Source organism: Balaenoptera ricei, chromosome 18 (genome assembly GCF_028023285.1).
Source record: "Balaenoptera ricei isolate mBalRic1 chromosome 18, mBalRic1.hap2, whole genome shotgun sequence".
Classification (NCBI taxonomy): Eukaryota; Metazoa; Chordata; class Mammalia; order Artiodactyla; family Balaenopteridae; genus Balaenoptera; species Balaenoptera ricei.
Window position 1 is genome coordinate 80,758,258 of NC_082656.1, and position 24,703 is coordinate 80,782,960.

At 38.5% G+C, this 24,703-nt stretch overlaps 1 protein-coding gene across 2 annotated transcripts in view; it reads left to right on the top strand.

Annotated features, from left to right (window-relative positions):
- The window catches only part of MYO16 (myosin XVI), a 554,921-nt gene that overhangs the window by 525,513 nt on the left and 4,705 nt on the right, over positions 1-24,703 (top strand). For both annotated transcript variants that reach the window (XM_059902572.1, XM_059902571.1), the window contains exon 34: positions 8,608-8,693. In XM_059902572.1, coding sequence (XP_059758555.1) covers positions 8,608-8,693 — 86 coding nt within the window. The remainder of the gene's footprint in view (positions 1-8,607; positions 8,694-24,703) is intronic.

The following is a 24,703-nucleotide window of genomic DNA, read 5'->3' on the forward strand; positions in this document are numbered from 1 at the left end:
GTGTTCCTATAAATTTATAGGCAAGTACATAGAATAAAGGTGAATCTTTCTTTCTGGAAATGTCACTTTTGTTTAAAAAAAAAGCCTGAGTAGGATAAATGCAAAGAAAAATACTCCTGGGCATATCATAGTGAGACACTGGTAACCAAGCATGAATCTTAAAAGCAGCCAGAGGTTAAAAAGGAAAAAAAAGACAAATTACCTTTAAAGAAGCAGTGGAAGTCCAAAGACAATGAAATAACATATTTAACATGCTCAAATAAAGTAACTGCCTATCTAGAATTTTACAAACAGTAAAATACTTCTGTAAAAATGAAGGGGAGTTAAGGATATCTTATAAAAACAAAACAAAACAAAAACGGAAAGAATTAAACATGGGCAGACCCAGAATGCTCAGGTAAAAGAAGGAAAAATGAACAATAAAAAACTAAGTAAAGTTAGGAGGGGGTAAAAATAATATTTAGTATTATACAACGATAAATCACATTAACAGGTTATAATTTCAAAGGTAACCACTGAAAGAACAGTAGAGAGGTGTATAATTTCCAAACTAATAGAGTAAAATAGAATAATAAAAAGTCAACCTAAAAGATAACAAAAAGGGTAAAATAGGAATATCTGCAAGGTACGACAAATAGAAAAGTCTCAGGTGGTAGACAAAAAAGCATACATGAAAATAATTAAACTCAATTGAATTCCATTAAACTTTAAAAGACTCTTATTTAGTGTAAGTTCACATTAAAAATCAATTAGTACAATATTTTAAAGCTTAAAGTTTCTGAAAACATGTAATACATGAGGATGCTGAAAATTTAAATGTGAAGGGATAGAAAAGGAAAAGATATAGCATGCACATATTAAAAACAACAACAGTTCTGTTTGGAAGTTAAAAATTACATTGCTGAGTAATCAATAGATTCAAGAAAGATAAGAACCTAAGTTACTGAAATATAAAAAAAGCAACAAAGTCAATGTTAATTCTTTGAAAAAAATCTTTGAAGCATTAATAAAATTGAGAATTCTCTTTCAAGGGTGGTAGAGAAATAAAGTGTACACAAATAGCCAATTCTGGGATGAAAAAGGGGACCCACCACAGATCTTCCAGAAATTTAAAAAAATGATAATGATTATATTATAAACAGCTTTATGCCAAAGTAAATTTGTGAATTTAGATGAATACTTTTCTCAAAAAAATTACAACTAACCCAAAATAGAGAAAAGAAATAGGAGAGCTAAATAGTAATGTAAATGTTAAATTATTGAGTTTGTAAATGAATACTTTCCTACAAGGAAAACTCTAGGCCCAAATGATACTTCTGGTAAGGTCTCTCAAAATTCTAAGGATGAAATAGTTCCACTGTTATACAAACTCTTCCAGAGAATAAGAATGAAGAAGGAGAAGAAAAAAAATTAAAACAGAAACCTCTCCTAGCTTGCATAAATAGCCACTTAATTTATGACAGAATTGGCATTGGAGGAAGAATAATCAATTGCTGTCCATGTGAGGAACAAAAATGAAACTTGACCCCTACCTTATGCTATACACACACAATCCCTGGTAGATTTTAGATCTAAACGCCAAATGTAAAATAAACTTTATAGAAGAAAATATAGAATAATAATTTTTTAACCTCAGAGATGGGAAAAGAGAGGACTTCTTAAACAAATTAAACAGGATACAAAAAAGTGCTAACTGTAAAGGAAAAAGAAAAAAAAATATATATATATATACACACACACATGTATATATATATATATATGTATATATATGTAATGGGATAAAATATTTTCAACACATTTAACCAACAAAGGGCCATATTCAGAGTTTACTTAAAAACAAACAAAAACTACTGAACAGAAAAACAGAAAGGACAAATGAAAAGGCATGTCAACATTTTTAATGAAGTCCAAATTTATTCGTAATTCGAGAAATGAACTTTAAAACCACCACGTGAGGGGCTTCCCTGTGGCGCAGTGGTTGGGAATCTGCCTGCTAATGCAGGGCACACGGGTTCGAGCCCTGGTCTGGGAAGATCCCACATGCCGCGGAGCAACTGGACCCGTGAGCCACAACTACTGAGCCTGCGCGTCTGGAGCTTGTGCTCCGCAACAAGAGAGGCCGTGACAGTGAGAGGCCCGTGCATCGCGATGAAGAGTGGCCCCCGCTCGCCGCAACTAGAGAAAGCCCTCGCACAGAAACGAAGACCCAACACAGCCAAAAATAAATAAGTAAATTAATTAATTAAAAAAAAAAAAAACCACCACGTGATCCTACTGCAGATCCTATAGAATTTCAGAACTGACTGACCAGGATGAGGAGCTTTGTGAAAGGATCACCAGGCGTGTTAGGGCAGGGATTTCATTCGGAGGAGAAAGAGCCAATACTGATTTGAGAGAGAACGTTAGGAGCTTCTGGGTAATGGACAATGTTCTATTTCTTGACTTGTGTGGTAGTTAAGTTCCTCACTTAAAATAAAAAAATGGGAGAGAAAGAGGGAGGGAAGGTATTTCAGAATGGCTGTTAGGTAGCCAGGATGGTGGTACTCCATGGCCGTCGAGAGATTCTGGCTTCACCGTCCTATCTCTGGCTTCCCTTCAGGTCCAAGTAAGGTCGGGGGATGTAGTTTTTCATCTGAGCACAAGGATGTTCATTGCTGACCTGCCCAGCAGGAGGGGGCGAATGGGTCTTGGGGAAAATCTACCCAGGCGATTCTCATCACAAGTCACGCTTTACTTGGAAGGAGTCATGGGGTGGGTCGTTGATTAGGGCAGGGCTCGTTCAAGCTTAGCATCAAGGACCCCAGGGTAATGCGGGAGTGTTCTGTTGGCACACAGGAAAAGGACTGTTTTCATCACACACACACAGAGAAAAAGCCCCAAAGTGTTTCTGAATGCTACCCCTCCCCCCATATTAAGCAGGGATTCCATGTAAGATTGTTTGGAAGTATTTGGCTCGTAAGACAGAGGCTTTTTGGTACGATGGGAGGAAATGACACTGGGAAGATACAGAAGGATTTTTATACCTGCGGTAAAGATTTCTAGGGAAAGGAACTGCAGTTACCAAGAACAGACAGACGTACCGGTTCCCAGGTTCCCAGAACATGGGTCTTTCCTTAGTTTTCTCGGCAGGCACTCAGTAACAGCATTTACTGATTGGAACAATGTTGCATATTTCATAAGAACCAGTAAGTCCTATGCCGGGGCCAGAGTCAGAAAACCTCTCCTGGTCGGTATGATAAAAACTGATCAGATGTTATATATGTAGAGCACATGATATATACATGGTCAGTATAACTCAAATCGGTTAGTCGTATTGGTTCACAATTCACAGGGTATAGTCAATATGCTTACTGAATAAAGGCACAAGATGGGAATAAAATGTTTAAAATAACTCGAAGTTTTCATTGAATCAGAAATAGTGTTATTTTCAAGGAAACGATTTCTCTGGAATGCCAGTATCTGCACGCTACCTCTGCTTCCCAGAAATAATTATCTGTTTGTTCATTTGCTGAAATATAGTTATGTGTGGGTAATTATAGCTATCACTTACTTTAATTGCCATCCTTTTACTGATGCGAACACAGACTTAGATCTTTTTTTGTATATTTAATTATTCCCTGGAATTGTGGTTATTTATCATTAGATTAGAGAACAGTTTTTAGTGCTAGAACATTGTAGTTATATCAAACAAAATATTGTGAATCTAAAGATGTTAAGTGGGGAAATAAAGATATGACAAATTCTATCTAGGCCATTTTATGTTCAGTATGATTTTCTTTCTTGCTGCTTGATGACTACGCATTTTATCGCTGGGCATCAGAAAAAATGACAATTAAAGAATACAGTCATTACATTTGATTTTACACTTACCATTCTCTGAAGATTGTCTTTCTTTATTTGTGCTGTGTTTATCCTCGGTGCATTGTAAGGATAATCTATGGTGATAAAGTACTGGGTGAGACCATTTACAAGACCAGAAGCTCTGCATTCTTCGCATAGACTACAAGGCCACGTTGAACCTAGTGCGATGGTAGCACCAAACCACATGGACTCTGGGAACTTTGGAGAATGGCTTTTTTCACTCATACTCAAGAAAGATCCAGGCCCCTAGCGAAGGAGTCTTTGGTTAGAACCCATGAAATGTATTCAAATATAGGTTTTACAACCTCATCTTGTTTATAGGAACTGTATAGATTCTTTGGAATTCATACTGCTTTCTGATTCAGAGCCAAACTGCCAGAGGAAGCAAGCCTTCACTTGACAATCTAGAATATGGTGCAATTATCTATTTTGAGCAGCAGAAGGTAGATTTGTCAAGAAAGCAAGCTCCTCAGGCATTCAGAAAGCCCTGCTCCACTCCTCCTTTTCATTAAAGATAGTTTGAAGTCATATTGAATAATTTCTAATTTGGACTTCATTTAATTCAGTTTCCTCCACTGTAGTTGAGAAGTCGGGTTGAAAATGGCGGATGGAACTGCTGACTCTGCCATTTCCTAGCAGTGTTGCATTGTTCCTCTCTGCCTGGGTTCAGACCCAGGGCTGATGCATACTAACTCCATGACCCTGAGAAAATGACTTAACCTCTCCAATTCTCAGTTTTCTCAGCTTAAAAATGGGGACAATCAAAGGACGGTCCCCCTGCCCTGTGGGATTGTTATGAGGATTTAGTATCAATACAATGATGCTAGCTAAAATTAGTGCTCAATAAATACTACCTATGCACAGATATCATAAAAGACTTGGATATTTTAGAGCTAGAAGATCCCTGAGGATTTATCCAATAAAAACAAGAATTATGTACATGACATAGATGAGGTATAAGGCAGTGAATTAACTCCTCCAAGACCACACAGACTATAATACTAGAATCAATGCATTATGACTTGTTTACACATAGACCCAAATACCCACGTGTGTATAGTCAAACACGCAGGTCATTTTGATGGTCTACACTGGTGTTCAGACATTACGATTCAGAGCCTCTGGCATGAATGGAAGTCGTGGTATGAGGGTAGAGTTCAAGGGAAGGGAAGCACACTGTTGCTGCTGCAGAAAGAGTACATGGAAGGAGGGGTGTAGAACTGTGTTTGCTGGGAATTATTGCCCCAGAGTCTGGTCTGGGAGAGGGCTGTGCCCTGAGAAAACTAGAGCAGGTTTATAAGTATGCGTGAGCAATCGTCCTGTGATGGAGACCCCACTTCCAATGGAAGTCAGCAAATAAGGGGCTTCAGATGAACCTTGAATGTGCCCCCAGCACCAATCAGGGGGTCTTCAACCCCATGGGACAGCACAGTGGGATTCTCTACCCCAAGGCTTTGGGATTCTTCTGATGCCTTTGTGTAACAATGGCCCTTAGCTACATGAGGGACACATGTTCAAGAATTTACAGGTGAAATAATATAATTTCTGTAATTTTTTTAAAAGATAATGAGAAGTAGATGAAACAAGATTGAAATACTGAAAATCCTGAAGCTTGGTGATGGGTCCATGGAGTTTCACTCTATATTCTCTTTGCTTTTATATGTACATGAAATTTCTGTAATAAAGAGTCTTGAGATATTTGTTGTCTTGATAGATAAGATGGGTTAATTATTGTAGTTTTATGTGCACTTCTTTGAATACTTAATGAAAATAAACTTGTTTATTATTTAGTGGTCATTTATAGTCTCTCTAATTTTCTGTACAGAGTCTTTGCCCATATTTTAAAATATGAGAGTAGGTCCTTTATTTTGACTTGTAGGCTGTTTTAAGAATAGTAGAGCCTTTTATTTGGTGTATTTAAATGTTCTATGTTGTTCTTTTTTAATTTGCATTTTACTTTTTTGATATTTTTAAAGTATATTTATTTTTAAGGTTCGAATAGAAGTATTGATACATTTTCTTTTCCTTCATGGCGTGTGTCTTTGGTGTCATTTTTAGATCATTTGCCTTTAAAAAGTACCCCTTCTAATATGGCAACAAAATAAAAGGTTTTGTTGGCCAAAAAAAGAAACCCTGCCTTTTCTAATCTCCTTTGCACCTTCAGTGCTTCCAGCTATTCCTTTGCTCCTCCGGATTTACACTCCCATGCCATATTTGCCATAACCGGGCTTTCTCACCTCCCTGCTATGACCTTCAGGGTCAGTGCCACCCCAGAGTCCTCTTCCCCTGTAGCCCCCTCACCTCCTGCATCACCAGGAGGAAATGACATTCCCAAACTTTCTCCAGTGCCCCTTTCTTCTCTGTCACTCTCTCTCTGTCACCACCCAGCCTTCCATCCCCATCCCTGACACTGACTCTATCTGTCCTGACCCTTCTTTAGTCGACAGGTAAGAGATGCCTTTGCACTCACCACTTAGGTACCCTGGTGCCACAGCCCTTCTCAGAAATCGACAGTGCTACCCATTGCCTTCAAATATCGACAGATTCTGTGAGGTGTTAGGTGACGCCTTTAATTTCTGGACTACACCCTCCAGGTCCCCTACTTCGGCCATCTTACAGGCCACCCCCAGGATGTGGAGACATCTCGTGTTCCATGTTACGATACTTCAGCTCTTCCATTCCCTTGGCCAGGCTGACCTTCCTCAACCTTGCTCACCTTTCAAAAGCCTCCCCATCCTGGAAGGTCCACAGCCTTTGGCATCTCCACCATCACTCTTCCTCTAATCCCTCAACCAGAGTGAATCCCTGCTTTCTCCAGATCCATCTCAACGCCACCTGTGCCCTGTGGAACCCTTAAGTCATTCTGTTGTGTATTCTGCTTAAGAGGCATTACCGTGAAGATTTGAGCTCCTCGGAGGCAGACCTTTTCTTGAGTCTTGGCGCATTTCCCAGTGCCTTATTCAGAGGGTGACCTAGATATTTCCTAACTTTATTTAGTTAACACTGTGTAAAGCAGTTCATGCTAATGCCTTGGCTCTGAGTTTGGATCCTCACTAAGCTCAGTTTCTGTTCTGATTCAGCGAGCAATCTTCTAACTGATCATTTAGTTTCTAAAAATGGATCACAGCCCTATTCTCCTTCCCCAGGTTCCTAGTCTCTGTAAGACGTCCAGTGAACTGGATTCTCTAGCAGCAGATATTTGTCTTGGTGTCAATGGGCCCTTCATCCCCCTCTCATATGAATCCCAAACTCTTAGCTTTGCCCTGCTACCTGGACATACATTTTATTGTGACTATCTGCTTATCTAGTTGCCTGGAACGCCAACCTGTGTGTGATCTTGGATTTCCACCCACCCTTCCTCTGTATTGATTCCGATCACTCTAACACTCACTGCTTGATTGGAACCTTCCCCACACCTGCTACCCGGGTCTCGATACAGTATTCCCCTGGGCAACTTTAGACATTGCTATTGCTTTTGACCAAGACCCAGTCCCCCCATGACCACCCATCCGTATATCTATCACTTCCCAGATACTGGCCCTCTCCTGCCCAGTCTCAATGAACTAACCCTTCCATGCCAAGGTATTTGTATATATATCAAGAAGATCAACTGGGAAGACTTCTTATATGTTAACAGGATGTTGTGGACCTCTCTGCAGAACTAACTCTCTAACTGGAAAAATATGAGTGATTTTCTAATGATGTTTAAATCAGGAATCATGTACATGTTTAATCAGTTGTACCATACTGGTTAATTATGATTTCAGATGAGAGGAGCAATCACTTCAGAATCTAAAGTTGTCTAGGTTGAACTTTCATTGGATAGTTACTTTTTAATCCATTCATTTTTATCAGTAAGTCACCCGATTGATCCCTCTCTCACAGTGCTTCTCAGCCAGGGATGATTTTGCCTCCCAGGGGATATTTGGCAATGTCTGGGGACAGTTTTGGTTGCCACAGCTAAGGAGGTGTTGCTGATGAACACGGTGCAGTGCACAGGACAGACCCCAACAGAGAATTACACAGCCCAGAACGTCAGCCAGGCTGACGATGCAAAACCCTGCTTGGGTCACGAGAGATAATTACTATAACCTTTTGGAGCCTCGAAGGCACTTCTGTATCATGGGAGATATCAGTTGCCTCAGACCCGCCACTGAGCCTATAGAGTTGGTTATGTATTGGTCTGTTGTGATCGGGCAGCTACCCCGACCTTTTCCTCATGGAATTTCACCCAATCTCCTCCTTCCCTTTGGGTGTAGAATGGACGATAGTCAATAGAATTCATCTGACACGTAGACTTGATGGTGTCTTATCTGTCTTCCATCTCAGCCACCCTGCTACCCCACAAATGGGAAACAAACTGAACCGCAGGGACCCATTTACCCTCCGTTGCCCACAGGCTTCTCTTTCCCCCATCAGTGTTTCATCGGACTATTTTCAGCCTCTAGAAACGTTTTCCTTCTCCCCTCCAGTACTTCTTTGCCCACGTTTGTGCTATTATGGCGTATTTCTTCATTATCATTTCATCTTTTTTTGCCAGTACATTTCCTCTTTGATTAGATGGAACTCCAGCAATACCTGGTATTACCATGTTGCCTTGGGCAATTTATTTTTCAGTGAGTGTTTACTGACCTTCATTTCAATCCATGAAATGTCACCATTTTAGTTTGTTCAATAAGTACACGACTTACTTTATTTGGGGAAAGAACACACAACTTAACGGCTATTTTGTGTTGACCTCCATAGGTTTACCTGAAGACGATGGATTCTCCAGGTTGTCTGGGAGTGGGACCTCCTCCTTTCAGAGACATAGAGAGAGTCACACCACTCAGGTAATGATCCCTCAATGCTTACCTTTGCTATGATAACTGAAGTTAAATGCCTACAAGAGATTCATGAAGGTGTGACCAAGAGTATTTGTTCTTATTGGACTAGGGAACACAGTTATTTTCAACTGTGTTGTAAGTTTCTTCACCTCAACATTCTCTTTCCCTTTGTATCAGCTGACTGCTCTCTATTTTCTGCTGGTTTCAAAAAAAGAAGAACATCCAAAACAAATAAAAATTAATAGATGGTTTCATATGAACTGTTATGACAATTTATGTAGTGGCATTTTAAAATCACTGTCAGGTGAAGGGTATATTGCATCTGCTGAATGGTATTAGTATTTCCTGCATTTGACCTCAGCTGAAATAGGAAGGCTGTAAGTGAGGACAACATGGAAATAAAATGCTTGAAGCCCCTGTGGTTTCATGGCCATTATTTCTCAGTTACCACCTCAAATTCCATGTAATCCAAATTCATGTATAAACTATCATATGATCAGAACACTGCAAAATCAAAATGAGATTGCAGTTCACAAAACTGTTTTGATGTGCTTCAGTAATTTCACGTGTATGCATAATGTGTTTGGCCTCAAAAATTTTGCCAAAATAAAGAGGATTATCACTTTAAAATAAACTCTAGTGTTTGTAGAAAGAATAAAGGATTTATATCAATAGTTCAGTGTCCTTTTTATGTTGAACTTTAAAATATTGTTTTCAATAAGTATCTTCAAAAAATATGACTTTGCTTTGAAGGTGGTACACAACCAACAATGTATCAAAGATTTTATTATCAATATATTAAAGATGATTGCTTTAGCAGCAAGATTATTTTTTATGAAATTACAGCACAACTTTTGCTTTGTCAAATATCTACATTAAAATCGTTTAAAAACTCAGTCAAGTATTCAGATGTTTTCATGAAACCAACTATCCAGCCAAGGATCTGTTTTCATCTGAACATTTGACATTATATAGGCATGGTTATATTATCAGCTGAGATTTTCTAAATAACACTGATGAGCTAGTGGGAAAAATCAATAATTTAATCTTAAAAATAAATCTTACAGTAGACAATATGCTGAAATCACTTACGCTGATATATAGGCATTGAAATAGAAAAAAAATGCTGATTGCTTGAAATAATAGATTGTCCTAATCTCCCGTCTGTTCCTTAGAGATGCATTTACTTTACCTTGTAAGCATTACAGCTGCTTTATCTATGATAATTCACAGGGGAACCTGTTTGTAAAGAACATTGGCTTGATTTTTATTATAGGGTTGGCTCCTATACGTTAGAGCACAGTGATAGATACATCCTTCTCAGGGCTCCCACTACAATGTGGTTCATAGAGAAAAGGGTTAATTTTGAGAGAAGGTGCATAAAATAGGCATCTCTGCAACTTTCCCTCTGATCTTTCATGGATTTGGCTAAGATGCAAAGAGAGATGGGAAAGATCACCGGGAGTAATTTTCCATTCCCAGTTTTCAATGAGGGCTTGTTTTCAAATGCAAAAAATCTCCAGTTATCTCACAGTGCATTTTTTCAAGGAAATGGAAAACCAGGCTCATTTTCTTCCATGCCTGGTGTGGGCATTCTCCTGGCAGGACACATGTGTCAGTGTTGGGGACCTATAACAGTTATGTGGAACTATGCCTTGAATGGCCACACATCTCTCAGCATAAATGCTTCTTGTATGACATTTATAGAGGAAATATGGACACATGCAGGCATATTGCATTCTAGATTTTCTAGTAATGCTATTAAATAAGAATTCTATAAAATCAACCCTGAACTGATTGGGCATGTAGCAATAAAATTAAATGTTGACTAAAAATTGAATTCCTATTTGAGGATGTCTATATTTTAATTAGCATCATCAGTGATTTTAATGAAATCCCTTTAAGGAAGATAAAATGTCTGGGCGTTACTGTAGATAAAGAAAACAAGAAATAGATTTAGTAATTTGCCAGAGGTCATAGGGAAAATGCAGTGTCCACAGTTTGAATGAATGTCAAGATCCTATGTCTTGTTTCTGAGAGTGAGCTTACCATGACATTAAAAGCAATGGAGGAGTCATCCAACTTTTACATAAAATTTAAAGAAGTTTTGGTCAAGGTGAAAATCTTAAGTAGCTGTAGTGGACATTTGTGGTTTGTGTTTTTAGCTGCTGGCCACATATTTAAGTTTCTGGCCTACCATCATGATAATATAAGGAGAGAGATTTCACCTTCCTCCCTTCCTTTGACAGCTGGATAAATGCATGTGAGATGGGCTCTGTCTATCCACCATGGGTTATGGGTTGAGAGACATACGATGGAAGGGACGAGGATAGATGTCGCCATGGGGGTGTCATCTGGCCACAGTGGCTCCCTCCGGTGGCCAAAGATGTTAGCCTGTGTCTGTGACCGCCGGTCACCGCGTTCACCTTGGGTGCAGCCCACGTGCCAAACCTGTCCTTAACTTCACGTCCAATTATTTTGCTTTCCAATAAATCTTCTACCTGTTAGAGTTAGTTTCTGTTGCTTGCAAAGAAGAATTTTGACTGACACACTAATTTGATTTTATTATTATCTATAAAATTTACTTTATAGCAAAGGGGTTTTTTTAAATTTTATTTTTTATTCTCTATTTTTTTTAATTGAAGTATAGTCGATTTACAATGTTATGCTAATTTCTGCTGTACAGCAAAGTGACTCAGCTATACATATATATACATTCCTTTTTTATATTCTTTTCCATTATGGTTTATCACAGGATATTGAATATAGTTTCCTGTGCTATACAGTAGGACCTTGTTGTTTATTCATTCTAAATGTAATAGTTTGCATCTACTAACCCCAAACTCCCAGTCCATCCCTCTCCCTCCTCTCCTCCCCATTGGCCACGACAAGTCTGTTTTCTATGTCTGTGAGTCTGTTTCTGTTTTGTAGATAGGTTCATTTGTGCCATAGTTTAGATTCCACATATAAGTGATATCATATGGTATTGTCTTTCCCTTTCTGACTTATTTCACTTAGTATGATCATCTCTAGTTGCATCCATGCTGCTGCAAATGGCATTATTTCGTTCTTTTTTATGGTTGAGTAGTATTCCATTGTATACATGTACCACATCTTCTTTATCCATTCATCTTTCAAGTTTTACATAGAGTGTGCATTATTCTTTTTTTTTTAAACGTATTGTGTAATGAAATGTTTTTATTTATTTTTATTTTTATTTATTTATTTACTTATGGCTGTGTTGGGTCTACGTTTCTGTGCAAGGGCTTTCTCTAGTTGCGGCGAGTGGGGGCCACTCTTCATCGCTGTGCGCGGGCCTCTCACTGTTGCGGCCTCTCTTGTTGCGGAGCACAGGCTCCAGACTCGCAGGCTCAGTAATTGTGGCTCATGGGCCTAGTTGCTCCGCGGCATGTGGGATCTTCCCAGACCAGGGCTCGACCCCATGTCCCCTGCATTGGCAGGCAGATTCTCAACCACTGCACCACCAGGGAAGCCCTGCATTATTCTTAATGTAGATGTAAACAATTTTCTAATAGGGGTAGCACCTCCATAAATAGCTTCTTTTCTCAAGGTACAGAATATAGAAAATGTAGTTTATGTTCTGTTCCATCATATTTTTAAAATTAATTTGCAAAATGTAAGGACTTTATGTAAAAGTAGTAAAAATCAATTTTGCTTAAAATATTTGGAACTAGTAAAAGCTGAGACACTAGCCGGATCGAGTATGTGGCCGTGATCATTTATGCTCCTTATGTAGAAGGCTTGGTAGGTCCAGGCTGTGAACCAAGGCGAACTATTCATGTCCTTCTGCACCCCAGGGCACAAGTAAACCAGCAGTGAAGGTGTAACATCGTGGAATCCCACATCCTAGTCCTGAAGGGGGGCTTTGTGGCATTTCCCAGTTCTCGAAACTGGAATCGCAGAGGTTGAAGAAGCCACTTCATGTTGGTTTTTGAATTAGACAGTGTTTATAAAAATACCATGCCATTTATCTACTTGACATTTTGTAACATGTGAAATCATTTTTTTTAAGTTTATACCATTTGGCATGATGCAGTCCCTTAGAAGTAAGTCAGTGGGGAGAGACTCAGCACTGAATGAAATACTGAGAATACACCCACCAGCCTAGAGGGACTTCTTCGTGTTTGTGCTGAGACTGCAATGCTGACTCAGGGGGCCAGGTAACCTGATACACGGAGCCCACGGATTATAAATAGAGCAAAAGCCTGAGCAGAGCAGAAGAGGGCGGGCCTGAAGGCAAGCGGACAGCAGAGAGGATGGATGAAATAAAGTGCTCAGCGCTTGCCCTCGGCATAAAATTGCTGTTTACACATCTGTTTAGGGGTCCACACTTGACATTGAAGAATGAGATTATTTTTTATTTGAGCATAGTTAATTTGTATTTGCATTCTCATTTTAACTTTACCAGATTTCACTGCCTGCCATTTTATTCCTCTCATCTATCTGTTCTGCCCAGTAATATTGTGTGGTTTACGATCTTCTATTTTCATTGTGGGCATTTATTGTATTTCTTGCCAAACTTTTTGTTATATTCTTTGGCTTTTTAAAAGAGCACTAAAATTTATTCTTAATATCTGTAATATTCAAATATTCAATGTAAGAAATCATTGATGGTTTCTGATAAAATAGTGGCAATCCCGTGCCTGAGAGCTTAATAAATATCTACTCCCTTCCGACACAGCCGCCAATGAAAGCCCTAACAGAATCAATACGCAGTTGATCCACATCAAGAAACAAATTGTTATGTGGTTTGTTTTACTGAACCATCAAAGGAACCTTTTTGTAATGTCACATATCAAAGAAATGAAGAGTTGCAGAGCGCTCAATAAACCCAATGCCTTCTTTCTATATTCATTTTATTTGTCACATGGACTGCTTAAACTATATTGTGGCATGGAAAAGAAACAGTGTGTTAGATAAAATAACAAAATGTAGACACTTTTCCCTTAATGTTAAGGGGGTAATTCTAAAACACATGATGGGGAATAGAAATTAGATAACCATTTCCAAAGGAATTATGTGTATTTCACGTGTAAGCTACAAACCGAAGGAGATCTATCATAGAAAGCTCTTCACACCGCTGAGGTTTCGGGAAATCAGTATGCACCACTCGTGACTTCCATATTATGGGCAAGCAATGAAGGCAGTAAATTAATTTTATGGTTAAGAGTTAAATGGCAGCGTTTTCAACAGGAAAGGGACATGCCCTGTATAGATATATAGAAACTTGGAAAATAACAAAAACAAATCCTGTATTTTGTATTTTTTCCTTCATAGAATTGTACCGTATGTGTATCCTAAATGTATTCCAATGCAGAATGTTTTTCCAGTGAAGACATTGACTATTATCAATGAGGAAAAATCAATTTTAAGAAATATGAAAAGAACGAGAAAGCAGAATTGTGACTATGTGTTTTTTGTTTGTTTGTTTTGTTGAAGTATACTTGGTGACTATGTTTTTTAAAAGGAGAAAGGTCTTGTGATATCTCTGCAGGTCACCTTTCTCCTTTTTAAAAACATAGTCTCAGGACTTCCCTGGAGGTCCAGGAGTTAAGACTCCATGCTTCCCCTGCACGGGTTCGATCCCTGGTTGGGGAACTAAGGTCCCACATGTGGCATGGCCAAAAAATAAAAATACAAACATAGTCACAATTCTGATTTCTCGTTCCTTTCATATTTCTTAAAATACATTTTAGAAAGAAACAGGATAAGTAGGGCTGGGAGTGACAAGAGTGGTGTGGGAGAAGGTGGGGTAGGGCTGCAGTTTTAAATCCGATGGACAACAAAAGCCTCGCTGAGCAAAGACACAGTAAGAAAGTCAGGGAGTCAGCCAGGCTGAGGTCAGGGGAGCAGTCCAGGTAGGGAAGGAGCAAAGACCCTGGACAGGAGCCGGCCTGAATCGCAAGATGGCCAGCGTGGCTGGAATGGAGTAACTCCATTCTGCAGTACGACTAGATGTTTCCCTGAAGAGCAGTAGAAATTACCATTAGCTATAAGTGTTAATTCTAGAAAAAGGGAACTTTTAAGTTACAAACGACAGCAAGAGGCTAAATGTTAAATCCCAGTTATGACTGTATTGCACTGTCTTTCCTCAAAACTGTTAACCAGGTTTGCCTTTTCTATAAGTGGAAAATATAAGACAAATAGCTCTGTTCCTGCTCCAGATACAGAGAACTGGAAGATTGATACCTGGGAACCTGGGCCCCAGAGTTTCTGACTTATTAAGTGTTCTGCTCTGTACATTAATGGGGCCTGACAACTTTGAAAGAAAAATTTAGGCTAAAGGAACAGAAAGTTTTCCATGGTGCTGAAACGTAATCTAGCCAACCTTGGTGAAGGAATTTATTTTATGACCTTAGTAGACCTCCAAGACCTGATTTTTCTCTGATTTCTATGATTACACTATTATTTGAAACTGTCATTTCTGACAGAGTCAGAAATAGGTTCTAAAACAGATGAACTATGATATTGGGAAGAAGTGTCATGAAGTCAATGACACAAAAAGCCTAGATTTTGAAGCCCAAGTGGATTTAAATTAATTGTATACACTTGCAGGTGATTTTTAATATCTATTTATTTTGGGAAAGGAGTCTTGATTAAAAAGATCTGCTCTTGTATGTTGCCTACTTTGGCAGAATCTTGTCTATTTTCCTTTCTAATGCTTCCTGACATCTCTTTTCCTTTCTCTATTTTCTCTAGCATTTGTACCCACATGATTTGCAACGACTATGTCTTAAAGACACAGTCATTGGCCCCTAGGCACCACCCCTGGCAGACACAGTGCCCACCAAATCCATTTCTTTGGAAGCACCTAGCTAGACTACGTTTCCCAGCATGCTTGTGGTTGGGAGTGGTCATGTGACTGAGATACAGCCAATGGAGCAGGAGCTGTACTGATGTGAGCTCCCTCCAGCTTTGGCCCATGCAAACCTCCCTTGGACTGTGAGTGCTTTATGCCCTTTCCCATCCAAAAGCTGGATACACAATCCTCCAAGACCCTGGAAGATGCAGAGTACATTTGTGACAATGTGGAGACCATCCATCCACTGATCAGAAACACCCATTTCAGCCTTAACATGAACAAGGCTAAAATGGGTGGATTTTGTGTCAATCCACTGGTATTTGTAGTTTGTCTGTTACGGCATCTTGGGTAATGTAAACTGGTACCCTTTCTCATTTATTTGGCCTAATGTTTTATGTGTTGCCACTGAGCATTATTTATAGTCCTTAATTCACTAAGTTTAGCCTCCATTATTATTTAGCAATCTTTATTCTTTAAGGTAGTAAAAATCATGCCTGTTCACGTCTTCTGATGATAGGATTATTGTTGCTTATCAGACATTTTAATACAAAATAATGATCACTGGTGCTCCCACCGAGTCATAAATATGTAAAACCAAAGCTTGTAATTCTTAACAACTGGTCGCACAGAAATCCCTCCAAATCAATAGACTTTATTTTACTCAGGGACAAAGTCAGACCCCTATAATAAACTGGGCAGCCTGGAGAAATGGTCTAATAGTCTTAGGACCTATTTGTGCATTTAATGATGAGAAGGAATTGCCTCTCTCATCTCTCATTCTCAAGCGGGTGACCCTAACTGGTAACTAAACTTTGGAGGGAGACTCAAGGTTGAGGACAGAGAAGATGTTTCCCCCATGCAGTGAGTTCCACGGTCAATGGAGTTGCTAAACTATGCCCCTTTCTTAAATATAGTTGATTTTTAAAGTCTATTTGGATTGGGCTAATAGTTTTATTAGCATTCAGTTTCACGAAGTGGTTTTCCTCATTCTTATTTAATTATATTTAATACCATAACACACAGGTTGTGATTGTTTCCGGAAATAAGTATTTTGAGAAATGAATAAGTTAACAGGTAAACTGTGCCCTACAAAGCAATGCAAGTGAAGATACTGGCTATTTGGACAGTGGGGGTCTGTATCCTTGGACTTGGACCCTCCATCCTCTGGAGGCTGTGGAGTGCTTATCTGCCGTGGTTGTGACCCTTGCTTTCCTCACTTTCACACCTATATCTTATCTCCTTTCTGACTTATTCACATCTGCATTACTAGTTCAAAGCTAACTCTCAAGTTGTACACCACATGGCACAGTGTTTCCTCTCTCTTGTGTTTTTCGGTCATTGTCATTGTAGATGTGAACAAAAGTGTGGACACCATTCCTTATCCCACTCCACCCAAGTTGCCTTTCTTTTTGTGTGTCCGACTCATCCTTTTAGTCCGAAACAAATCCCGCAGCCCAACAGGAATCTCTTGGCTGTATTGGCCTTGAAATGAGTCATGTCTCCTCTGTATTCCAACAACAGTCATTGCGTCTGTAATTTATTAGTCAGTTAATGCTGTGCTTCCTCATGAAGTTTTTGCACTGATGTCCTGTTTAAGCATGCTTATTCATCTAACTCTTTATGTTTTTATGTCCTGTTGCTCATACTCAAATGAAAGCCTTTTGAGGGAGCAGGTCATACTGCACGATTCTAAGTCCCGTAGACCCCATCACAGCACTTTCTGTCTCATAATCATTGAAAGCACATGTGCTCATTGATTAGCAGACAAGAAAAACTTCTTGGAAGTCAATGTGATTAAGAAGGTCGACTAAACTCAATGTACTTGGATTTGAATCCAGACTCTACCACTGACTAGCCAAGTGAGTTTGGGCTTTAAAGATGAATTTCAGCATCTATGAAAAGAGGCTAATAATCCTTAACCTGCTTATTTCACATGGTTATAAGATTTTATTAGAATAACCTGTGAAAATGCTTTAAGAATATGAAACAAGATCATGAAGATGATGCTTGAAATGGGCTCTGGAAACCTCAAAGCTTTCTGTATCTGGGCGTACAAACTGGGACTGTTACAGAGAAGATAAATAGAATTACAGAGTGTGTTCTGGGTACATCTGATTGAATTGACATATAGAATCTATGTGAGGGTGAGTGATGATGAAGCTGGAATAATTAGTGTGGTCAGAAAACACAGGGTTTTCTGTAACATGCTAAGATGTGTGGACTTGACTCTTTAGGCTAGGGCAAGGTGGCGGCATTGAAGATTTTTGAAGAAGCAAATTTTATAAACAGACTTATTCTTTAGAGAGAGAAAATCTAGTAGATTATTTGTCCTTAATAATACCTCCTGGTATTTGTGGTGAGCCTGCCATATAATCCCAAGAAAAATATATTTAAAGGAATTGTAGTACTCTTACTTTCCATGTTTCCGTTATAGTAGATTTATGTTTTTCCATGTATTCTCTGTATTTGAACCCATTACTGTAATATGTCATTACTATAAATGTACTCTAAATATATGTTATTAGTTTTTGCTACAATCTTCTAGTCACTAATACTGGTACTGCCATGTTTTTAAGTGAATTGAGGTAAGAGACCAGAACTCATACAAAAATCCATATCGTGAAATGTCACGAATTAACTGTCGTGTGATGCACAATCATGAATTTCTATTTTATAACTTTCCATCAGTAGGAAGAAACATGCGTCCACTCATCAGAGTCCATTTTTATTCTTAGCTATGGACTTAAAATCAGCTGCAAAATGCAAATAAATGTCCACTTAAATTATATTAAATGTGTTCCAATATAATATTACTTATTATAAAAATAAAGGACAGTGATTAATTTTTTTTAAAGAAGTCAACTTGCACAGATAAGGTAAAAAAATTAAAATCCTCTCTTCCTTCCCTCACTGTCTGTTGTCCAGATATACTCTTGTTTCCAATAGAACCTGTTCCTTTTAAGGGATATTTTCCCTTTTTTAACCCGTAGGCGAAAAAGGAGACAAAATAGCAAGAAAGAACGTAATTGGATTGCTGTCTAAATGACTATTTCTGAATTAAGAGGGATCAGCTCTCTTCTGCCTAAACCAGAAATGCTGTTTTGCTTTCAGATCATTTTCTTGATTTTTTTTCCTAAAGTATGGAGATACACAACCCTCTAATCAGAGACTTTTTGAATCAAATTTCATTTTAAGCCATGTCATTGGGATCTATTTAGGTAAACTTTGGTTTTACAAACTGATTTTCAAATTTCATTTTTTAATGCTTTTCCTCCAACATGTTGTTAGCATGAGTGGAAATGGAATTTGCATTTGAAACACTGATATTCACTATTCAGTCAGCCAAGAGGCTGTCTTCTTTTAATTTCCATAAATGTCAGTAAATGCCTCTTTTCACCTTTGGGTGAATAGTCAATAGAAAAATCAATGCTGTGACAAATGAACAGCAACATGATTTTACATATGAATTATTTAACAAAGACTATTTTTATCCTAGAAGGAAAAGACTTAAGGTAAAAATCAGCAGCAAATTATTAATTTATATTTATTAATATTATTCATAGAAATGCATAGCCACAGGAAGTGAGGAAAATTTGTATCTCATTTTTTAATTAGTTCATGTCATAGGACTCTGTTAATGACACAATAGAAAACCATTAAAAATTAGCAAGTAGATATATATGTAATAAACCTCATTAAGCCTTTACATAATGTTGTGCTTCCTTCTGAGTTGTGAGAGATTTTGTGGTTTTTAACCCCTGAAGGTAAGTGCACAGATTATAAAAGTCCCACTTAGGGATGTAGAACTTGCAAGAGGTCACTTAGTCAAATTCTATCTTCACGTCTAATTGCTGTCTCCTAGACATTAGAAGACATGAAACAGTTTACAAATCTGGAGTTGGGGGGTGGTGAAGAGGATGGAGTCTAGATTCATGACTTTTAAATACCAAATCAACAAGATTTTTCTCAATAACAGGGAAAAAAGACACACATTATTTTTAACCCCATCCTGAGTTGTCCAGGTCGTAATCACCAGTGTCTTAAGTAACACTATTTTCTAAGGATTAATTTCAATTAAGGAATCTTCTTGTTAAAAATCTGCTGAAAGGAAGGGATTTCGTTCCAGGATGAGGATCCTAGCCCATAGGGAAATGACTTCAGACTGTGATCATCTATGTGTCTGTTCACATGTTCTGGGAGCTTGATATGGGCTGATCAGAGGCATGGCTGTTTACTGAACATGGATGGCTTAGCTCCTCCCTTGCTCCATCCTTCCATAAGGGCAGAATGGAGAAAGTGGAGCTATATATGCAAGCAAGGCCACATTTTAGGGGGTCTAAACTGACAGGAGGGTGTCAATTTAAAATGCTGACCACCCCTTAAGTGCAGCCTACCTGCAGTGACTCAGGTGTTGCTTTCCAGTGGTGCTGGAGGAGTCACATTATCCCAGCTCCCAGTAAATACTTAATCCAAGTGGACCCTAAGCTCTGAAGTTTCCAGATCTCTTCCAGGTGTCAAATTTTCAAATAAAAATCACAGAATAATTTCCAAGTGTATTATTAGATCCTCCACCAAACAATTTGTTTTCAAAGACATTTAAGCTGACAGAATAGTGTGTGCCCTTTTCTAGAAGCCTGAGTTTTGCACCTGTTATAGAATAGTACCATTTTTCCCCATGACATCCAAAAATAATAATTCTGGGCATAAGATGTCTTAGTCCATTCTGGCTGCTGTAACAAAATGCCACAGACTGGGTGGCTTATAAGCAACAGAATTCTATTTCTCACAGTTCTCGAGGCTGGAAGTCTAAGATCAGGGTGCCAGAGTGGTTGGGTGAAGTCTGTTTTTCAGGTCACAGACTTCTGGCTGTGTCCTTACAGGGCAGAAGGGGTGAGGGAGCTCTGTGAGGTCTCTTTTATAAGAGCACTAATCCCATTCATGAGGGCTCCACCCTCATGACCCAATCACCTCCCAAAAGCTTTATGACAAATACCATCACTTTGGGTGTAGGACCCCAACATGTGAATCTGGGGGACACACATTCAGACGGTAGAATAGGATAAGCCTATTTGATTGCTCAAGGCCTTGCATCGTTTGGCCACCCTGAAGTCTAGGGTGACTGTCCCACGCTCTTCAATGACCCCTCTCACCAACCATTCAAACCCATGTAGGCAGGTCTGAATTCAGAGTAACTAATGAGTCCGGGACGCCTCACACCCTGTGTGATTTCAGAGCAGCAGAGCATTTTTAGTACGTTCCCAGGGCTTTACAGTGTTTGAAAGGGTCTTATCTGAATCTGTGAGATGTGAATTACATCTCAAGTCTGAGAATTCATCCACAGTCCGTCTGGCATTGCTCAAAGGCACTCTCTTCCTTTCCCTTCCCAGAAATTGATGGAGGTGTGGTGCTCAATTGCCCCCCAAGTTTACAAAAAAGTGAAACCACAAGTCTAATACACTGTGATGACATTTGTCCCTTTTCTCAAACATGCATCTTGGCATTCATACACTGACTCCATCCAGACCCTCTACGTAAGTGCATTGGATGCATTGTGCTGGGCAGAGATTAATTTACTAATTTACCAGTTTTAGACTCTAAAGGACACCCATAGTCTCGTCAAGCAGTGACTAATTTTACTCACAGGGAATTCTACCCACTTAGATCAGCATTTTCCTCCCACTTGCATATTATAATATATATGACCCTTTTTAAATAATAAAAAGTCATCCTTGACTCTTAACATTTCTTAAATTATTTCATTATAATGTTAATTAAGTGTATACACATATCGTTACATAAAATCTCTTTATCCTTTTAGCTTTTACTACAGCTATAAAATCAAAGCCAATTTACAAATTGAGTGAAACAAAAACCTACAAAAGCAAGAAAACATTAAAATTCACAACATTTATGTTAGGTATGATTTTCTTTAGCTGAAATTACTGTTGAAAATATGAATCTGGTACTGACTCAAATCCATGAACTTTGGTACAGATCTGCCATCTTGTGCCTTTGATTGGTCCCAGTCTATCACTTCTATTTGAACGGCTAGGCAACCTACCCTACGATGTCAAATCACTTAGCTTTTTATTGGAGGAAAGTGCCTTATTTGAATATCAAATCCATCTACCTTTTTCTCATTAACCTGAAACAAGATAAACAATATTACCTGTGTCAATCTGCTTGTAAATAAAAACCGAAGTCAGAAAATTAAATCTCACTGAGCGCTAGCTTAAAAAGTAGGTATTCAAGTGATCCGAAGCACATACAAATAAAAAAGCAAAACATTTGAGGCTGTCCCAAGAACTTGAGGACCCCTGAAAATACATATACAAATCCCAGTTTCCAAAACATTTAACTGTTGTTTAAACTACTCACTACTGCCCTTTATATCTTACTCTAAAATTCAAAAAACTTGTAGACCTTCTTCTTGCATAACTTTCTTTAGTTGTAAATCATATATAAATCCTAGTTATGTTATAAGTCTAGCGTGTTGCTCAGTATTTTGAAATCTTCTTGTTACTAAGGAAGGAAAAGACTATTGTATATTTTTATAGGGCCACAAATTGTGAGAAGTACTTTCCTTTAACATTATCTGATTGAGTCATCAGGATAATCATAATTCAGAATGTTTAGGGATTTTCTCAAGTCAAAGAGTTAACCATGGCACAATCATAATCGCCCGCATTTATAGAGCACTCATTACATTTTTAGGGCACTCTTAAGTAGCCCAGATCTGTCCTTTTGCGGTAGATGATTACTTTGCACCCACTTTACAGGTGAGGAAGCTGATGGGCTTGCTTAAGGTCACACAACCATTAGGTGCCAGATTCAGGATTCCACTCCAGGCACCCTGGCTGGAGAGTCCTGGTTTGTCAACCATCCCACCCCTGTTCACACCAGAATCAAAGTCCCCATGGGTTTGTGATTCCCTGTTAGAGAATGAAGTTCAGTGTCATTACTGGTGCTTGTCTACATCAAGCCCCGTGGAAGTGCCTTCTTTCCCCCTTTCTACCCGGTGCCCATTTCATTTTTTAAAATTCAGATCAAAGTTACCACCTCTGTGAAGTCTCTCCAGACCTTCCTCCATAGAGCCCCCTTCCCCAGGTAAACAGTGAAAAAAAATTTTTTAAAAAACCTCCCTCTCGTTGACCTACTCCATCTCCATGCCCCGTGCAGCATGTTAAGGCACTGACGTCATTGGCATGTCTAAAAATTCCTTTAAAAGCAGGGCTTTAGTCATTTTCATGGCACACAAAGGTGGTGCCACGTAGAACCCAGAGGTTCCTAGGTGTGGAACACTTCTTACTTTCCCAGCTACAGCTCTTGCCTTCTGGTTCTGAAAGAGAATGTCTTCATGTACAAACACTAGTCTATAAACATGCCAGAAAATAAAATAGGTAAGGAAGTAACTATCTGAAGTGGTGGCATGGGCTGTAGATATAGCTTTTAAAGCAATGGGGAGCAGCATTTAAGTTAAAAGACACCAATATGACATCCTTTAATCTCCAAACAAATCAGGATCAATGAGACCTGGGTGAAGCCAGCTGACTCCAGGCCCACACTGCCAGCGGCATCCTTAAGCACCAGAGTCGCTTCTCTTTATGAAAAGAAATGGTTCCCTTTCGATACCAAAGCTATTTTGTGTTACAAGATCATTATTGCCTTTTTAATGATAATATTTAATTTATTGTGAAATAACAAATAATGGTAAGGGAAGCTGTAATGGTTTTTGTTACTACAGATAGGACACGAAATTTAAAGAATGACAAAACACTGATTTAGATGTTTTTACCGTGCTAGATAATATTGCAGATACTTTTTATTCCTCATCTATTTCTCGACCACAATTTAAATAACATTCATAGCTGTATTTGGTTGCTATTCTGAAATAGTAAAGCTCTTTCACTGCCTGTGACAAATATGACTCTTGTGCCTCATAACCTGATACATTTAATAAATCTAAACAAAGCAGATTAACCATCATTAGTCAGGACATCCTGTCCTCATCTTCTCATCCGTTTATTGTCTCACAGATCATTATTTTAAACTACCCTTCGAACTTCATTGTGTTGAAAGTAGTGACCTATCAAATATCCTTACCCAGAATTTTAACCTTCATTTAAGGCATAACCTGTGAAGATTCCTTGTGTTTTTTTTAAATGGAGATCAATACTGTTAATATTTTAGCATCTCATTTATGCCATTCCAGCAGCTACCTTTCTATACCTATTAGATTTTACTCAATACCTATTAATCTCTGTAATACAAAGTTTCATGGGATCTCTCAAAAGGAGAGTGTATTCTGAGCATTAGTTTGATTTTTGCAAACATCAGTCAAATTTTTGCTTCTCAAGGAAGCATGGAGAGCTCTTGGTGGTTGATTCAAAGATGGTGTTCTTCTGTACCCACTACATTATTCAAGACATCGATACCCTCATTAAGAAAGTGCTTTCTAATGCTTTGTGTGTATACGTTTCACCTTTTAGAATGTGCTTGGGAATTCAGATATTTTTAGTAAACGTTGAGAAGCTTTGAAAGGATAGAGAGCATTTTTTTTTTTTTTTTTTCAGTGAAGCAGTGACTCAGGGGATTTGGGACATTTTATGTCAAAATCCCTCCCCACAAGCCTAATTCAGATCAGCAGCTCCTGAAAGTCACTCTCAGTAGATTGGGCTGCTTCTGTGGAGTGACTCCACCTCTAAATCTTTCCTGTTAACGAAGGTCTTAGCAGAGGGTCACACCTAGTGTATATTTTTGGTCATTATGAAAAGCTGCTGAAAAGAGTTTAGGATTGAGAATAACTATAGAATAGGTGCATTTTGTGGTTGATAAGAGGACAGAGTGTGTGGTCACAACAGCATGAAAATAAATACAGCACATGCCAGCCGGCTGCAGAAGAACAGCACCAACTGCGGGGTGGAGATTTGGATTCTGTTTTTATGCTTTACTCTGTTTTGTTAGGAATTGGCCTCCATTTATGGATACAGACATAGATATAGATATAGATATTTGCATCTTTCTTTTAGATTAATTGAAATTTATTATTTCATAATAATTTATTAATTACACATTCTATTATTATTCTTTTTGTATGTTCTTTTTGTACGTTCCTAGAGAATAAAGCATGAATCCTTGATTTATTTCATCTTAAATTGTATTACTTCTGTCATTTTCCTAATACTGCTAGAAC